The sequence below is a fragment of the Chenopodium quinoa genome, unplaced genomic scaffold, assembly GCF_001683475.1.
Source record: "Chenopodium quinoa cultivar QQ74 unplaced genomic scaffold, ASM168347v1, whole genome shotgun sequence".
Lineage (NCBI taxonomy): Eukaryota > Viridiplantae > Streptophyta > Magnoliopsida > Caryophyllales > Amaranthaceae > Chenopodium > Chenopodium quinoa.
In genome coordinates this window covers 2710164-2728182 of record NW_018744239.1, presented here as the reverse complement: position 1 = coordinate 2728182, position 18019 = coordinate 2710164, and the positions used below count along the sequence as shown (strand labels likewise).

Here is an 18019-nt window from a genome sequence, read left to right as displayed (position 1 = left end):
CTAATTGTAGGTAAGCCTTTTAAAGTATGATCTTTCGATTCAAACTCTAATTAATAATAATTAATCAAACAATTGATCATATTGCAAGATTAACAATAAATCACTATCAATTAGAGAAATTAATAATAAAAATGTTAATAATATCAATCAAGATTTATCATATAAACACGGGTTCCCAAACCTTAGAAATAAACTACTCAAGCATAAAATAAATAATTGAAATTAAACCTAATAATTCAATTTAAAGAAAACATAATTAAAAGAGAGAAATTAAATATCTGAATGAATAAAATCAATAAACTCAAGAACAATCCATATGGAGAATCCATTGAGTTGCCCATGAGAAACTAGGGATAAGCTAAGAGAACCAAAAAGCGAACAAATAAAAATAATGAAAAGCATGAACGACACAAGAATAATAATCCCTTGGAACATTTATTATATCCTAAATTCTAATCTAAATTCTAATCTAATCCCTTGGAACATTTATTATAATAATCTTCGTATTATTTAGGTAATTGTATTGAAATAGTACATGAACAATACTGCAGGAAATAAAGTTTTATTTAATTATACTAGCTGGTAAGCTAGTAATTAAGATTTAAGATTGCAGCATGATCAATTAGATTAGATTAGATCAGATGAGATCAACCCCAAAGTACATTGACTTCAATGGAGCCATACTTTCCGGTAATGGTCTTCTTATCACTTTCACCAGAAGCCTTGACTAGAAAGACGGCTTTGCCATTTGCAATTTCATCGTCGGGAGAAACAGAATCATAGTCCATCAAGTAAGCTTCAATCTCCATTTCCCTGGCTTCTTCAGGCACATTGACATCGGACCTACTCAAGGGAATGAATTCACCAGGCCTTACTTCAATACGCTGACTTTGCTGCTTATTAAAAAGTGAAAATTGACTGCCAATTCCAAATCGGCCATTTATATTTCCGTAAACGTCTGCAGGGTCTTCTCCATCTCCATTGATCAGCTTAACACTCAACGTAGCTTGGACATTGTTGCTAAACATCACCTTCACAGCTGCATATTCTTGAATGTTGGCCATCTTTTCAGATATATTCTCCTACAAATTAAGCCACAATAAATCACCATGCATATAAAGAAAAATGATGATAGAGTATTTTAAAATGAAAATTTTACAATAGTCGTTTGAAATATGATTACCATAGTGTTTTATTGGTGATGTAGTTCATAATTGACATTTTATTTCCAATTAATTAATTATATTACTTCATTTTTGGTATAAAATAACAATTTATTAATTTACCAAGTATATCAATTAAAATGATGATAAAGTATTTTAACGTTACATATATATGTTAGTGACAAATGGATGAATTGAAGAACAAAGCTTAACTAAGATTATAGGCATTTACCCTAGAAGAAGTATCACCCTCTTGTATATATTTAATCTGTGTGACTTGCAAATTACAATGCCATACTGCCCACCATTATATAGTAGGAGATCGAAGATCTAAAAAAGGAAATATTCGATTGTTTATTTTTTTATATAGTTGTGGGACTCTTCTATAAATAATTCTTTTGCGATAAAATGGAGCCTATCATTATTCCACCCATAGTCCCACCAATCGTAGCTCTGACGAAGGAAAACCTAATTTGATTCAATTTTATGTATTTGTTAATTTAGATTTCATTTGTAGATGGCGGATGACTTTTTATTAATGAATTGATTTGTTTACAGATAGAAGTTTCATATTTAAGTTCTTAAGCACACTCACGCAGGGGCTTAAAGTACTTGAGCTATTAATAAAGGGGTTGACAACTAAATTCCAGAGCACATCATGCCCACCATGCACCTTGGTGCGTCAGAAGATGCGCTTGAGGCACCTGGTTTATTGGAAGACACTAAACATTTTGCACCCTTGTCTTTTGAATAAACTCCCTGTAAACATTTGAAATAGTCAAGTATTTATCTTTAATTTTTTGCACATCAGTTTTGCTAGTCATAGCAGTTTTAGAGTCAGAACATATGTTCACATCGTCCTTTTAATAATACTTAAACCAAGCAACGACATTACGACAATCAAAACAATCAAGAATTCAGCAAAGTTAGCATCCTCAACCTTGATTTTTTAAGGGAAACCCCTTTCTACTCCTTAAAATAAATGTATCATATGCCTCCAATACACACATCAAAGGTGTGTTGATAGAAGGAAGCATCTACTAGGATAAAGAACTAAGAGGTAATGCATGCGGGGGTGGATAAGTTTCACACAGGGGTCAGAACAAGCAAGACAAGGTTGAGTGTAGAAGTATATCACATAACTTCCTAAAAAAGAGGATATCATCTACAAATAGGAGGTAAGAGATAGGTTAGTTAATTTCTTGCATGTTAGAGAATTAAAGAAGGTTATCTTGTTAAAAGCCTATAAAAGTCAAGCTTGGTTAGAATTTGTGGTCTTGACTCTTGAGGCCTCCTTTTCCTACCCAGCAAAAGTTAAGAGGAATTAACGTAGGCTTATATCCCGCCTATAGTTGCTAGCTAGTTTTGTGTTATGCATATGCTATGTTAGATTGTGCTTGTTGTTGTAATTAGATTGTGCCTATTCGATTTGAACTGAGAAATTCATGACTCAAACCCCACCTGTAACCGACCTAGTTTAACCTGAGAAATTCATGATTCAAACCAGATCTATAACGCCCTAAACTAATCCAAATTTCACCTGATATAAAAATAATGTGGCACCGATTTGACCCGACCTAAACTTAACCCAACTTGAACTCAAAATGAACTGGTTTAACCTAACCTGACTCAACCTAACCTGAAATTCACCCAAAAAAATACTCGATTCAATCTAATTTGTTTTGATCTAAAATGATTTTAATTTAACATGATCTCAAACAAACATAATTCTCAACCCAACTTATTATTTTGGTTTTCCTATTTTTTTTTTTCTTAAACATAATTACTTCAATTCATGAAATTGTTTGTTTCATTAATCGTTATAAACTTCATTTTGAAATGGTGCGTGGGCTGAGAGCCTGAGAGTAGTGAGTATACGATTTTTAATTTGAAATGCAAGTACATAAAATATATGAAGTTTATTAATTCAATTTAACTAATTTGATGTTTTAATATACTCAAGGTCAATTTAATCAATATGTGGCTATCATATATGTTCATTATTTACCGTAGTCATATCACTATGTACGTATGATATAAGTCATTGATAATTCAATTTTAATTTGACTTGAAGATAAATGACTTAAGAATTGATCTAATGATCGATGAGAAAACTAATGAATAATTTGTAAGTGTTAATGACACATGTGACATGTTAATGACTCAATAATAAAGTAAAACTGAATAATTAATCTAGTTTAATAATGATCTAATTTGAATATTGAATTTGATCAACCTGAACCAAATTCAGTGAAACTTGAATAGGATTTGAATTGGAATTGACACAGTACAATACTGAATCAACCATATCCTAATTTCAACTTAACCGAATTTAATCGAACCGAATCTAACCGAACCAAAATTAACTTGACCCAAAGTCATATGACTTTAAATTAACCCAATCAAACCCGTTTTGAGCCCAATATGAATTTATGCGAACTTATTATGAACCTATCAAGAGTTGACTTGACCCAGACAACGAAGCACGGACACTCGTAAGTTCAGGCGTGTCCGAGTCGACATGCGTGTCGGACACGGACACGCGTGGGACACGGGGCAAAACGTCTCGGACACTCCAAAAACCGTGTTCGGTTTATTTTTGACGTTTTTGATTTTTGGACACGGGCCGTGTCACCCTTAGACACGGGCCGTTTTGGTATGACACGGGAAATAACCTAAAGTCTTGCTCTCTGCTTTGCCTCTCTGCCTCCCTGCCTATTTCCACTTCTCAATTTCTCATCTTCCTCTCTGCCTCACGCGAAATCAGTCATCACCATTGTCATCACTCAGTCACTGTCGTCGTTGCTCCACCCACCACCCACCACTCCACCGTTCGCATCAACACAGTCAGCTGTCGTCGTTGCTCCACTGTCGTCGTTGCTCCACTGTCGTCGTTGCTCCACGCTTGGTGTCACTCAGTCACTGTTGTCGCTGCCTCTGCCTCATTCAATTGCCGCTGTTCGTCCTCAGCCACCACCCACCACTCCACCGTTCTCATTGTCGTTGCTGACTTGCTGTACATTGACTTCAATGGAGCCATACTTTCCGGTAATGGTCTTCTTATCACTTTCACCAGAAGCCTTGACTAGAAAGACGGCTTTGCCATTTGCAATTTCATCGTCGGGAGAAACAGAATCATAGTCCATCAAGTAAGCTTCAATCTCCATTTCCCTGGCTTCTTCAGGCACATTGACATCGGACCTACTCAAGGGAATGAATTCACCAGGCCTTACTTCAATACGCTGACTTTGCTGCTTATTAAAAAGTGAAAATTGACTGCCAATTCCAAATCGGCCATTTATATTTCCGTAAACGTCTGCAGGGTCTTCTCCATCTCCATTGATCAGCTTAACACTCAACGTAGCTTGGACATTGTTGCTAAACATCACCTTCACAGCTGCATATTCTTGAATGTTGGCCATCTTTTCAGATATATTCTCCTACAAATTAAGCCACAATAAATCACCATGCATATAAAGAAAAATGATGATAGAGTATTTTAAAATGAAAATTTTACAATAGTCGTTTGAAATATGATTACCATAGTGTTTTATTGGTGATGTAGTTCATAATTGACATTTTATTTCCAATTAATTAATTATATTACTTCATTTTTGGTATAAAATAACAATTTATTAATTTACCAAGTATATCAATTAAAATGATGATAAAGTATTTTAACGTTACATATATATGTTAGTGACAAATGGATGAATTGAAGAACAAAGCTTAACTAAGATTATAGGCATTTACCCTAGAAGAAGTATCACCCTCTTGTATATATTTAATCTGTGTGACTTGCAAATTACAATGCCATACTGCCCACCATTATATAGTAGGAGATCGAAGATCTAAAAAAGGAAATATTCGATTGTTTATTTTTTTATATAGTTGTGGGACTCTTCTATAAATAATTCTTTTGCGATAAAATGGAGCCTATCATTATTCCACCCATAGTCCCACCAATCGTAGCTCTGACGAAGGAAAACCTAATTTGATTCAATTTTATGTATTTGTTAATTTAGATTTCATTTGTAGATGGCGGATGACTTTTTATTAATGAATTGATTTGTTTACAGATAGAAGTTTCATATTTAAGTTCTTAAGCACACTCACGCAGGGGCTTAAAGTACTTGAGCTATTAATAAAGGGGTTGACAACTAAATTCCAGAGCACATCATGCCCACCATGCACCTTGGTGCGTCAGAAGATGCGCTTGAGGCACCTGGTTTATTGGAAGACACTAAACATTTTGCACCCTTGTCTTTTGAATAAACTCCCTGTAAACATTTGAAATAGTCAAGTATTTATCTTTAATTTTTTGCACATCAGTTTTGCTAGTCATAGCAGTTTTAGAGTCAGAACATATGTTCACATCGTCCTTTTAATAATACTTAAACCAAGCAACGACATTACGACAATCAAAACAATCAAGAATTCAGCAAAGTTAGCATCCTCAACCTTGATTTTTTAAGGGAAACCCCTTTCTACTCCTTAAAATAAATGTATCATATGCCTCCAATACACACATCAAAGGTGTGTTGATAGAAGGAAGCATCTACTAGGATAAAGAACTAAGAGGTAATGCATGCGGGGGTGGATAAGTTTCACACAGGGGTCAGAACAAGCAAGACAAGGTTGAGTGTAGAAGTATATCACATAACTTCCTAAAAAAGAGGATATCATCTACAAATAGGAGGTAAGAGATAGGTTAGTTAATTTCTTGCATGTTAGAGAATTAAAGAAGGTTATCTTGTTAAAAGCCTATAAAAGTCAAGCTTGGTTAGAATTTGTGGTCTTGACTCTTGAGGCCTCCTTTTCCTACCCAGCAAAAGTTAAGAGGAATTAACGTAGGCTTATATCCCGCCTATAGTTGCTAGCTAGTTTTGTGTTATGCATATGCTATGTTAGATTGTGCTTGTTGTTGTAATTAGATTGTGCCTATTCGATTTGAACTGAGAAATTCATGACTCAAACCCCACCTGTAACCGACCTAGTTTAACCTGAGAAATTCATGATTCAAACCAGATCTATAACGCCCTAAACTAATCCAAATTTCACCTGATATAAAAATAATGTGGCACCGATTTGACCCGACCTAAACTTAACCCAACTTGAACTCAAAATGAACTGGTTTAACCTAACCTGACTCAACCTAACCTGAAATTCACCCAAAAAAATACTCGATTCAATCTAATTTGTTTTGATCTAAAATGATTTTAATTTAACATGATCTCAAACAAACATAATTCTCAACCCAACTTATTATTTTGGTTTTCCTATTTTTTTTTTTCTTAAACATAATTACTTCAATTCATGAAATTGTTTGTTTCATTAATCGTTATAAACTTCATTTTGAAATGGTGCGTGGGCTGAGAGCCTGAGAGTAGTGAGTATACGATTTTTAATTTGAAATGCAAGTACATAAAATATATGAAGTTTATTAATTCAATTTAACTAATTTGATGTTTTAATATACTCAAGGTCAATTTAATCAATATGTGGCTATCATATATGTTCATTATTTACCGTAGTCATATCACTATGTACGTATGATATAAGTCATTGATAATTCAATTTTAATTTGACTTGAAGATAAATGACTTAAGAATTGATCTAATGATCGATGAGAAAACTAATGAATAATTTGTAAGTGTTAATGACACATGTGACATGTTAATGACTCAATAATAAAGTAAAACTGAATAATTAATCTAGTTTAATAATGATCTAATTTGAATATTGAATTTGATCAACCTGAACCAAATTCAGTGAAACTTGAATAGGATTTGAATTGGAATTGACACAGTACAATACTGAATCAACCATATCCTAATTTCAACTTAACCGAATTTAATCGAACCGAATCTAACCGAACCAAAATTAACTTGACCCAAAGTCATATGACTTTAAATTAACCCAATCAAACCCGTTTTGAGCCCAATATGAATTTATGCGAACTTATTATGAACCTATCAAGAGTTGACTTGACCCAGACAACGAAGCACGGACACTCGTAAGTTCAGGCGTGTCCGAGTCGACATGCGTGTCGGACACGGACACGCGTGGGACACGGGGCAAAACGTCTCGGACACTCCAAAAACCGTGTTCGGTTTATTTTTGACGTTTTTGATTTTTGGACACGGGCCGTGTCACCCTTAGACACGGGCCGTTTTGGTATGACACGGGAAATAACCTAAAGTCTTGCTCTCTGCTTTGCCTCTCTGCCTCCCTGCCTATTTCCACTTCTCAATTTCTCATCTTCCTCTCTGCCTCACGCGAAATCAGTCATCACCATTGTCATCACTCAGTCACTGTCGTCGTTGCTCCACCCACCACCCACCACTCCACCGTTCGCATCAACACAGTCAGCTGTCGTCGTTGCTCCACTGTCGTCGTTGCTCCACTGTCGTCGTTGCTCCACGCTTGGTGTCACTCAGTCACTGTTGTCGCTGCCTCTGCCTCATTCAATTGCCGCTGTTCGTCCTCAGCCACCACCCACCACTCCACCGTTCTCATTGTCGTTGCTGACTTGCTGTACATTGACTTCAATGGAGCCATACTTTCCGGTAATGGTCTTCTTATCACTTTCACCAGAAGCCTTGACTAGAAAGACGGCTTTGCCATTTGCAATTTCATCGTCGGGAGAAACAGAATCATAGTCCATCAAGTAAGCTTCAATCTCCATTTCCCTGGCTTCTTCAGGCACATTGACATCGGACCTACTCAAGGGAATGAATTCACCAGGCCTTACTTCAATACGCTGACTTTGCTGCTTATTAAAAAGTGAAAATTGACTGCCAATTCCAAATCGGCCATTTATATTTCCGTAAACGTCTGCAGGGTCTTCTCCATCTCCATTGATCAGCTTAACACTCAACGTAGCTTGGACATTGTTGCTAAACATCACCTTCACAGCTGCATATTCTTGAATGTTGGCCATCTTTTCAGATATATTCTCCTACAAATTAAGCCACAATAAATCACCATGCATATAAAGAAAAATGATGATAGAGTATTTTAAAATGAAAATTTTACAATAGTCGTTTGAAATATGATTACCATAGTGTTTTATTGGTGATGTAGTTCATAATTGACATTTTATTTCCAATTAATTAATTATATTACTTCATTTTTGGTATAAAATAACAATTTATTAATTTACCAAGTATATCAATTAAAATGATGATAAAGTATTTTAACGTTACATATATATGTTAGTGACAAATGGATGAATTGAAGAACAAAGCTTAACTAAGATTATAGGCATTTACCCTAGAAGAAGTATCACCCTCTTGTATATATTTAATCTGTGTGACTTGCAAATTACAATGCCATACTGCCCACCATTATATAGTAGGAGATCGAAGATCTAAAAAAGGAAATATTCGATTGTTTATTTTTTTATATAGTTGTGGGACTCTTCTATAAATAATTCTTTTGCGATAAAATGGAGCCTATCATTATTCCACCCATAGTCCCACCAATCGTAGCTCTGACGAAGGAAAACCTAATTTGATTCAATTTTATGTATTTGTTAATTTAGATTTCATTTGTAGATGGCGGATGACTTTTTATTAATGAATTGATTTGTTTACAGATAGAAGTTTCATATTTAAGTTCTTAAGCACACTCACGCAGGGGCTTAAAGTACTTGAGCTATTAATAAAGGGGTTGACAACTAAATTCCAGAGCACATCATGCCCACCATGCACCTTGGTGCGTCAGAAGATGCGCTTGAGGCACCTGGTTTATTGGAAGACACTAAACATTTTGCACCCTTGTCTTTTGAATAAACTCCCTGTAAACATTTGAAATAGTCAAGTATTTATCTTTAATTTTTTGCACATCAGTTTTGCTAGTCATAGCAGTTTTAGAGTCAGAACATATGTTCACATCGTCCTTTTAATAATACTTAAACCAAGCAACGACATTACGACAATCAAAACAATCAAGAATTCAGCAAAGTTAGCATCCTCAACCTTGATTTTTTAAGGGAAACCCCTTTCTACTCCTTAAAATAAATGTATCATATGCCTCCAATACACACATCAAAGGTGTGTTGATAGAAGGAAGCATCTACTAGGATAAAGAACTAAGAGGTAATGCATGCGGGGGTGGATAAGTTTCACACAGGGGTCAGAACAAGCAAGACAAGGTTGAGTGTAGAAGTATATCACATAACTTCCTAAAAAAGAGGATATCATCTACAAATAGGAGGTAAGAGATAGGTTAGTTAATTTCTTGCATGTTAGAGAATTAAAGAAGGTTATCTTGTTAAAAGCCTATAAAAGTCAAGCTTGGTTAGAATTTGTGGTCTTGACTCTTGAGGCCTCCTTTTCCTACCCAGCAAAAGTTAAGAGGAATTAACGTAGGCTTATATCCCGCCTATAGTTGCTAGCTAGTTTTGTGTTATGCATATGCTATGTTAGATTGTGCTTGTTGTTGTAATTAGATTGTGCCTATTCGATTTGAACTGAGAAATTCATGACTCAAACCCCACCTGTAACCGACCTAGTTTAACCTGAGAAATTCATGATTCAAACCAGATCTATAACGCCCTAAACTAATCCAAATTTCACCTGATATAAAAATAATGTGGCACCGATTTGACCCGACCTAAACTTAACCCAACTTGAACTCAAAATGAACTGGTTTAACCTAACCTGACTCAACCTAACCTGAAATTCACCCAAAAAAATACTCGATTCAATCTAATTTGTTTTGATCTAAAATGATTTTAATTTAACATGATCTCAAACAAACATAATTCTCAACCCAACTTATTATTTTGGTTTTCCTATTTTTTTTTTTTCTTAAACATAATTACTTCAATTCATGAAATTGTTTGTTTCATTAATCGTTATAAACTTCATTTTGAAATGGTGCGTGGGCTGAGAGCCTGAGAGTAGTGAGTATACGATTTTTAATTTGAAATGCAAGTACATAAAATATATGAAGTTTATTAATTCAATTTAACTAATTTGATGTTTTAATATACTCAAGGTCAATTTAATCAATATGTGGCTATCATATATGTTCATTATTTACCGTAGTCATATCACTATGTACGTATGATATAAGTCATTGATAATTCAATTTTAATTTGACTTGAAGATAAATGACTTAAGAATTGATCTAATGATCGATGAGAAAACTAATGAATAATTTGTAAGTGTTAATGACACATGTGACATGTTAATGACTCAATAATAAAGTAAAACTGAATAATTAATCTAGTTTAATAATGATCTAATTTGAATATTGAATTTGATCAACCTGAACCAAATTCAGTGAAACTTGAATAGGATTTGAATTGGAATTGACACAGTACAATACTGAATCAACCATATCCTAATTTCAACTTAACCGAATTTAATCGAACCGAATCTAACCGAACCAAAATTAACTTGACCCAAAGTCATATGACTTTAAATTAACCCAATCAAACCCGTTTTGAGCCCAATATGAATTTATGCGAACTTATTATGAACCTATCAAGAGTTGACTTGACCCAGACAACGAAGCACGGACACTCGTAAGTTCAGGCGTGTCCGAGTCGACATGCGTGTCGGACACGGACACGCGTGGGACACGGGGCAAAACGTCTCGGACACTCCAAAAACCGTGTTCGGTTTATTTTTGACGTTTTTGATTTTTGGACACGGGCCGTGTCACCCTTAGACACGGGCCGTTTTGGTATGACACGGGAAATAACCTAAAGTCTTGCTCTCTGCTTTGCCTCTCTGCCTCCCTGCCTATTTCCACTTCTCAATTTCTCATCTTCCTCTCTGCCTCACGCGAAATCAGTCATCACCATTGTCATCACTCAGTCACTGTCGTCGTTGCTCCACCCACCACCCACCACTCCACCGTTCGCATCAACACAGTCAGCTGTCGTCGTTGCTCCACTGTCGTCGTTGCTCCACTGTCGTCGTTGCTCCACGCTTGGTGTCACTCAGTCACTGTTGTCGCTGCCTCTGCCTCATTCAATTGCCGCTGTTCGTCCTCAGCCACCACCCACCACTCCACCGTTCTCATTGTCGTTGCTGACTTGCTGTACATTGACTTCAATGGAGCCATACTTTCCGGTAATGGTCTTCTTATCACTTTCACCAGAAGCCTTGACTAGAAAGACGGCTTTGCCATTTGCAATTTCATCGTCGGGAGAAACAGAATCATAGTCCATCAAGTAAGCTTCAATCTCCATTTCCCTGGCTTCTTCAGGCACATTGACATCGGACCTACTCAAGGGAATGAATTCACCAGGCCTTACTTCAATACGCTGACTTTGCTGCTTATTAAAAAGTGAAAATTGACTGCCAATTCCAAATCGGCCATTTATATTTCCGTAAACGTCTGCAGGGTCTTCTCCATCTCCATTGATCAGCTTAACACTCAACGTAGCTTGGACATTGTTGCTAAACATCACCTTCACAGCTGCATATTCTTGAATGTTGGCCATCTTTTCAGATATATTCTCCTACAAATTAAGCCACAATAAATCACCATGCATATAAAGAAAAATGATGATAGAGTATTTTAAAATGAAAATTTTACAATAGTCGTTTGAAATATGATTACCATAGTGTTTTATTGGTGATGTAGTTCATAATTGACATTTTATTTCCAATTAATTAATTATATTACTTCATTTTTGGTATAAAATAACAATTTATTAATTTACCAAGTATATCAATTAAAATGATGATAAAGTATTTTAACGTTACATATATATGTTAGTGACAAATGGATGAATTGAAGAACAAAGCTTAACTAAGATTATAGGCATTTACCCTAGAAGAAGTATCACCCTCTTGTATATATTTAATCTGTGTGACTTGCAAATTACAATGCCATACTGCCCACCATTATATAGTAGGAGATCGAAGATCTAAAAAAGGAAATATTCGATTGTTTATTTTTTTATATAGTTGTGGGACTCTTCTATAAATAATTCTTTTGCGATAAAATGGAGCCTATCATTATTCCACCCATAGTCCCACCAATCGTAGCTCTGACGAAGGAAAACCTAATTTGATTCAATTTTATGTATTTGTTAATTTAGATTTCATTTGTAGATGGCGGATGACTTTTTATTAATGAATTGATTTGTTTACAGATAGAAGTTTCATATTTAAGTTCTTAAGCACACTCACGCAGGGGCTTAAAGTACTTGAGCTATTAATAAAGGGGTTGACAACTAAATTCCAGAGCACATCATGCCCACCATGCACCTTGGTGCGTCAGAAGATGCGCTTGAGGCACCTGGTTTATTGGAAGACACTAAACATTTTGCACCCTTGTCTTTTGAATAAACTCCCTGTAAACATTTGAAATAGTCAAGTATTTATCTTTAATTTTTTGCACATCAGTTTTGCTAGTCATAGCAGTTTTAGAGTCAGAACATATGTTCACATCGTCCTTTTAATAATACTTAAACCAAGCAACGACATTACGACAATCAAAACAATCAAGAATTCAGCAAAGTTAGCATCCTCAACCTTGATTTTTTAAGGGAAACCCCTTTCTACTCCTTAAAATAAATGTATCATATGCCTCCAATACACACATCAAAGGTGTGTTGATAGAAGGAAGCATCTACTAGGATAAAGAACTAAGAGGTAATGCATGCGGGGGTGGATAAGTTTCACACAGGGGTCAGAACAAGCAAGACAAGGTTGAGTGTAGAAGTATATCACATAACTTCCTAAAAAAGAGGATATCATCTACAAATAGGAGGTAAGAGATAGGTTAGTTAATTTCTTGCATGTTAGAGAATTAAAGAAGGTTATCTTGTTAAAAGCCTATAAAAGTCAAGCTTGGTTAGAATTTGTGGTCTTGACTCTTGAGGCCTCCTTTTCCTACCCAGCAAAAGTTAAGAGGAATTAACGTAGGCTTATATCCCGCCTATAGTTGCTAGCTAGTTTTGTGTTATGCATATGCTATGTTAGATTGTGCTTGTTGTTGTAATTAGATTGTGCCTATTCGATTTGAACTGAGAAATTCATGACTCAAACCCCACCTGTAACCGACCTAGTTTAACCTGAGAAATTCATGATTCAAACCAGATCTATAACGCCCTAAACTAATCCAAATTTCACCTGATATAAAAATAATGTGGCACCGATTTGACCCGACCTAAACTTAACCCAACTTGAACTCAAAATGAACTGGTTTAACCTAACCTGACTCAACCTAACCTGAAATTCACCCAAAAAAATACTCGATTCAATCTAATTTGTTTTGATCTAAAATGATTTTAATTTAACATGATCTCAAACAAACATAATTCTCAACCCAACTTATTATTTTGGTTTTCCTATTTTTTTTTTTCTTAAACATAATTACTTCAATTCATGAAATTGTTTGTTTCATTAATCGTTATAAACTTCATTTTGAAATGGTGCGTGGGCTGAGAGCCTGAGAGTAGTGAGTATACGATTTTTAATTTGAAATGCAAGTACATAAAATATATGAAGTTTATTAATTCAATTTAACTAATTTGATGTTTTAATATACTCAAGGTCAATTTAATCAATATGTGGCTATCATATATGTTCATTATTTACCGTAGTCATATCACTATGTACGTATGATATAAGTCATTGATAATTCAATTTTAATTTGACTTGAAGATAAATGACTTAAGAATTGATCTAATGATCGATGAGAAAACTAATGAATAATTTGTAAGTGTTAATGACACATGTGACATGTTAATGACTCAATAATAAAGTAAAACTGAATAATTAATCTAGTTTAATAATGATCTAATTTGAATATTGAATTTGATCAACCTGAACCAAATTCAGTGAAACTTGAATAGGATTTGAATTGGAATTGACACAGTACAATACTGAATCAACCATATCCTAATTTCAACTTAACCGAATTTAATCGAACCGAATCTAACCGAACCAAAATTAACTTGACCCAAAGTCATATGACTTTAAATTAACCCAATCAAACCCGTTTTGAGCCCAATATGAATTTATGCGAACTTATTATGAACCTATCAAGAGTTGACTTGACCCAGACAACGAAGCACGGACACTCGTAAGTTCAGGCGTGTCCGAGTCGACATGCGTGTCGGACACGGACACGCGTGGGACACGGGGCAAAACGTCTCGGACACTCCAAAAACCGTGTTCGGTTTATTTTTGACGTTTTTGATTTTTGGACACGGGCCGTGTCACCCTTAGACACGGGCCGTTTTGGTATGACACGGGAAATAACCTAAAGTCTTGCTCTCTGCTTTGCCTCTCTGCCTCCCTGCCTATTTCCACTTCTCAATTTCTCATCTTCCTCTCTGCCTCACGCGAAATCAGTCATCACCATTGTCATCACTCAGTCACTGTCGTCGTTGCTCCACCCACCACCCACCACTCCACCGTTCGCATCAACACAGTCAGCTGTCGTCGTTGCTCCACTGTCGTCGTTGCTCCACTGTCGTCGTTGCTCCACGCTTGGTGTCACTCAGTCACTGTTGTCGCTGCCTCTGCCTCATTCAATTGCCGCTGTTCGTCCTCAGCCACCACCCACCACTCCACCGTTCTCATTGTCGTTGCTGACTTGCTGTACATTGACTTCAATGGAGCCATACTTTCCGGTAATGGTCTTCTTATCACTTTCACCAGAAGCCTTGACTAGAAAGACGGCTTTGCCATTTGCAATTTCATCGTCGGGAGAAACAGAATCATAGTCCATCAAGTAAGCTTCAATCTCCATTTCCCTGGCTTCTTCAGGCACATTGACATCGGACCTACTCAAGGGAATGAATTCACCAGGCCTTACTTCAATACGCTGACTTTGCTGCTTATTAAAAAGTGAAAATTGACTGCCAATTCCAAATCGGCCATTTATATTTCCGTAAACGTCTGCAGGGTCTTCTCCATCTCCATTGATCAGCTTAACACTCAACGTAGCTTGGACATTGTTACTGAACATCACCTTCACTGCTGCATATTCTTGAATGTTGGCCATCTTTTCAGTTATATTCCCCTGCAAATTAAGCCACAATAAATTACGAGTACCAAGCATATCAATTAAAATAATGATAAAGTACTTTTACATGAAAATTTTACAATAGTCGTTTGAAATATAATTATAGTTAGGGATGTCAATGGAGCGGGGCAAAAGTGACCTCCCCACCCCCATCCCCACCTAACATTTTCATCTCCATCCCCATATTCTCCTCCAAATTAAGCCACAATAAATTACCAAGCATATCAATCATTCAATCAAAATGATGATAAAGTATTTTTAAACAAAAATGTTACATCAGTCGTTTGAAATATAATTACCATAATATTTTATTGATTATGCAGTTCATAATTGACATTTTATCTCCTAATAATTAATTATATTACTTTATTTTTGGTATAGAATACTTCTTTTGCTTTTTTTAGCTGACACCGTTTGACTTTTATACTATTCACACAACACGTTTTGACGCGCTTTTGTGGTTTATAAATACGATAAAACATATTCATGTGGGATCTTGTTTGAATTGAATCGTTTCAATGTATATATTATTAATATGCACTTTTTATAATTTTACAATGTTGATAATTAGAAATATCAATCGTTAAAAACATGCGTGGCAAGTGTGATAATAGAAAAGTGTCAACTAAAAAAAACAGAGGAATTAGTATCAACAATTTATTGATTTACCAAGTATATCAATTAAAATGATGATAAAGTATTTTAACGTTACATATATATGTTAGTGACAAATGGATGAATTGAAGAACAAAGCTTAATATAACTAAGGGCCTGTTACATTTAATGAACTGAACTGAACTCAACTGAGATGAAATGAATTTTTTATTAGAGAGGGGAATTATGAGCTGAACTGAACTGAACCTGAATTAATTGGAGCTGAACTGACTGAACTGAAATTAATTAAATGTGAACAAGCCCTAAAATTATAGTTACTTACCTTAAAAGAAGTATCACCCTCTTGTATATATTAAATCTGTGTGACTTGCAAATTACAATGCCATACTTGCCCACCATTATATAGTAGGAGAAGATCAAGAAATATTCGGGTTTTTTTTTAATTATATAGTTGTGTGGGACACACTATAAATTCTATTCTTTGCGATAGATAGATTGGAGCTTATCATCCTTATTTCATAAATAAGTTTTTTAACAAAAAGTTATTCTATGCTCTTTGGAATGAATTTTAAAGTTATCTCATAACACGTTTTGTTGTGCAAATATTTTATTTTAGTTGGAAATTTTAAAAGTAAAATACATTCCATATGATATATGCATCTTAGTCAAACAAATTAAATTTTCTACATGGCACACCTCAATTATTGGTTCTCCAATGAACATTAAGGCTAGTCTAATTAACTACTACTGTATTCAAGTATTTTTAATTATTTAAAACTTATTCAAATGTGTAAAAATGGCTAAATTCATAAATGAATTTCAATATGATACCAAGTATGGAGTACTTACTTGATTAGCTGATTTTATATGCTTTATTGATTGTAATTTACTGGGCCATGGGGAGGTCTTGTCAAATCTACGGTAAGTATCTATATGGTTGCAAGCATCTCTCTACATGGATGATAGACGTAGGTCGATATGGAATCATATTGAGTCTTTGACCAATTAGTGACATAGTCCAAATGGAATCATCTGGCCCATGTCGATGAGTAGTGATAGACCACTATTAGGTATGGGCTCATTGGGCCCATATCGGGGGCAAAAATGTAATTTCGCATATTACTTATCATTTTGTAAAAAAGTAGTCTCTCTCCTCTTTATAACAATATTCAACACTATAATAACATTATACAAATCAAGAATAACAGTATACAAATTAATAATAACTGAGCACCGATAGACATTTAATGTCGTCAATTTGGACCGAACTCTGACAATTTCCAGCATGGGAACTCACCTTTTTTAATGGCTAGAGCCATAAGTCGACAAGGAACTTGTCTATGTTTGAAGACCATGAAAATACTCCATAGCATGGCTCACTCTTCTATTTTTGGGTTATGTTTTTTGGGTGGTTTACGGTGATTTTTTAACGGAGGTGGTTGCATGTTTCTAGGTTTCAACCAAGGTGATGGCTGGTGGGGTGGGTTCCTTGCTGTCGAAGGTGGAGGTGTGGTGGACGGAGGTTTGACCGGAAATGGGGAAAGGGTTTAAGGGAGGAAGAAGATGAAGAGGAAAGGAAAAAAATTATATTGTAGTATATACAACTATGAGCACATACCTGGTAGTGAGCTATAGTTACCGATAGTCAAAAACATCCCATACACTATTATTATATAGCATTATACAAGTAGTTTATTTATTGTAGTAAAGCATAATAGTATCATTGAAATCTAGGGTATTACATACACATATACACATTTTTTTTTACTCATCAATAGGTATAATGATTCATACCAATTTTCTAGTTTCTTAAAGATGAGAGAAAATATATATTGGATTTTTTATTTTATTATTATGGTTTGATATATTGTTTTGAAATGTTCAATTCCTTTTTGGTATAGGTCCATGTCATCCATTTAAACGGTCCTATACTGATTCCATGATGCTTTAAAGTAAAGAAAACCATTCATTCCTTTTTGTTAACAAAAAAAATTCTTTCCTATTTGTTTTTCTTATATGCAATATAGACAAAATTCACAATTAGATTTATTTCCAAAAAAAAAAAAATCACAATTAGATAGAATTTTTAAAAGTTTTTTAGGGTTTTGTTAGATTTATAAAGTGAGTACATTATTGGTATTCAATTATAACTTTATTACAATAATATACAATTAAATTTCATTTTTAACAAAGAATGAAGTTTTTCGACAATCGTAACATGCATGTACAACCAA

The 18019-nt window shown here is 34.9% G+C and overlaps 5 protein-coding genes across 5 annotated transcripts; all 5 read right to left on the bottom strand.

Annotated features, from left to right (window-relative positions):
• Positions 1-504: 504 nt before the first annotated feature.
• LOC110694148 lies at positions 505-1455 on the bottom strand. Its single transcript, XM_021871314.1, has 2 exons — positions 1396-1455; positions 505-1082 (listed from the first exon to the last, which is right to left on the bottom strand). The coding sequence occupies exon 2, from the start codon at positions 1062-1064 to the stop codon at positions 648-650; it is 417 nt and encodes a 138-aa protein (XP_021727006.1). The 5' UTR covers positions 1065-1082; positions 1396-1455; the 3' UTR covers positions 505-647.
• Positions 1456-4129: 2674 nt separating this feature from the next.
• LOC110694604 lies at positions 4130-4976 on the bottom strand. The gene is made up of 2 exons (XM_021871770.1): positions 4917-4976; positions 4130-4603 (listed from the first exon to the last, which is right to left on the bottom strand). Exon 2 carries the CDS (start codon positions 4583-4585, stop codon positions 4130-4132), a length of 456 nt encoding a protein of 151 aa, XP_021727462.1. The 5' UTR covers positions 4586-4603; positions 4917-4976.
• A 1924-nt stretch (positions 4977-6900) lies between these two features.
• LOC110694147 lies at positions 6901-8500 on the bottom strand. The gene is made up of 2 exons (XM_021871313.1): positions 8438-8500; positions 6901-8124 (listed from the first exon to the last, which is right to left on the bottom strand). Exon 2 carries the CDS (start codon positions 8104-8106, stop codon positions 7651-7653), a length of 456 nt encoding a protein of 151 aa, XP_021727005.1. The 5' UTR covers positions 8107-8124; positions 8438-8500; the 3' UTR covers positions 6901-7650.
• Positions 8501-10422: 1922 nt separating this feature from the next.
• LOC110694146 lies at positions 10423-12022 on the bottom strand. Its single transcript, XM_021871312.1, has 2 exons — positions 11960-12022; positions 10423-11646 (listed from the first exon to the last, which is right to left on the bottom strand). The coding sequence occupies exon 2, from the start codon at positions 11626-11628 to the stop codon at positions 11173-11175; it is 456 nt and encodes a 151-aa protein (XP_021727004.1). The 5' UTR covers positions 11629-11646; positions 11960-12022; the 3' UTR covers positions 10423-11172.
• Positions 12023-13952: 1930 nt separating this feature from the next.
• Positions 13953-16189, bottom strand: LOC110694145. Its single transcript, XM_021871311.1, has 2 exons — positions 16108-16189; positions 13953-15167 (listed from the first exon to the last, which is right to left on the bottom strand). Exon 2 carries the CDS (start codon positions 15147-15149, stop codon positions 14694-14696), a length of 456 nt encoding a protein of 151 aa, XP_021727003.1. The 5' UTR covers positions 15150-15167; positions 16108-16189; the 3' UTR covers positions 13953-14693.
• Positions 16190-18019: the final 1830 nt, after the last annotated feature.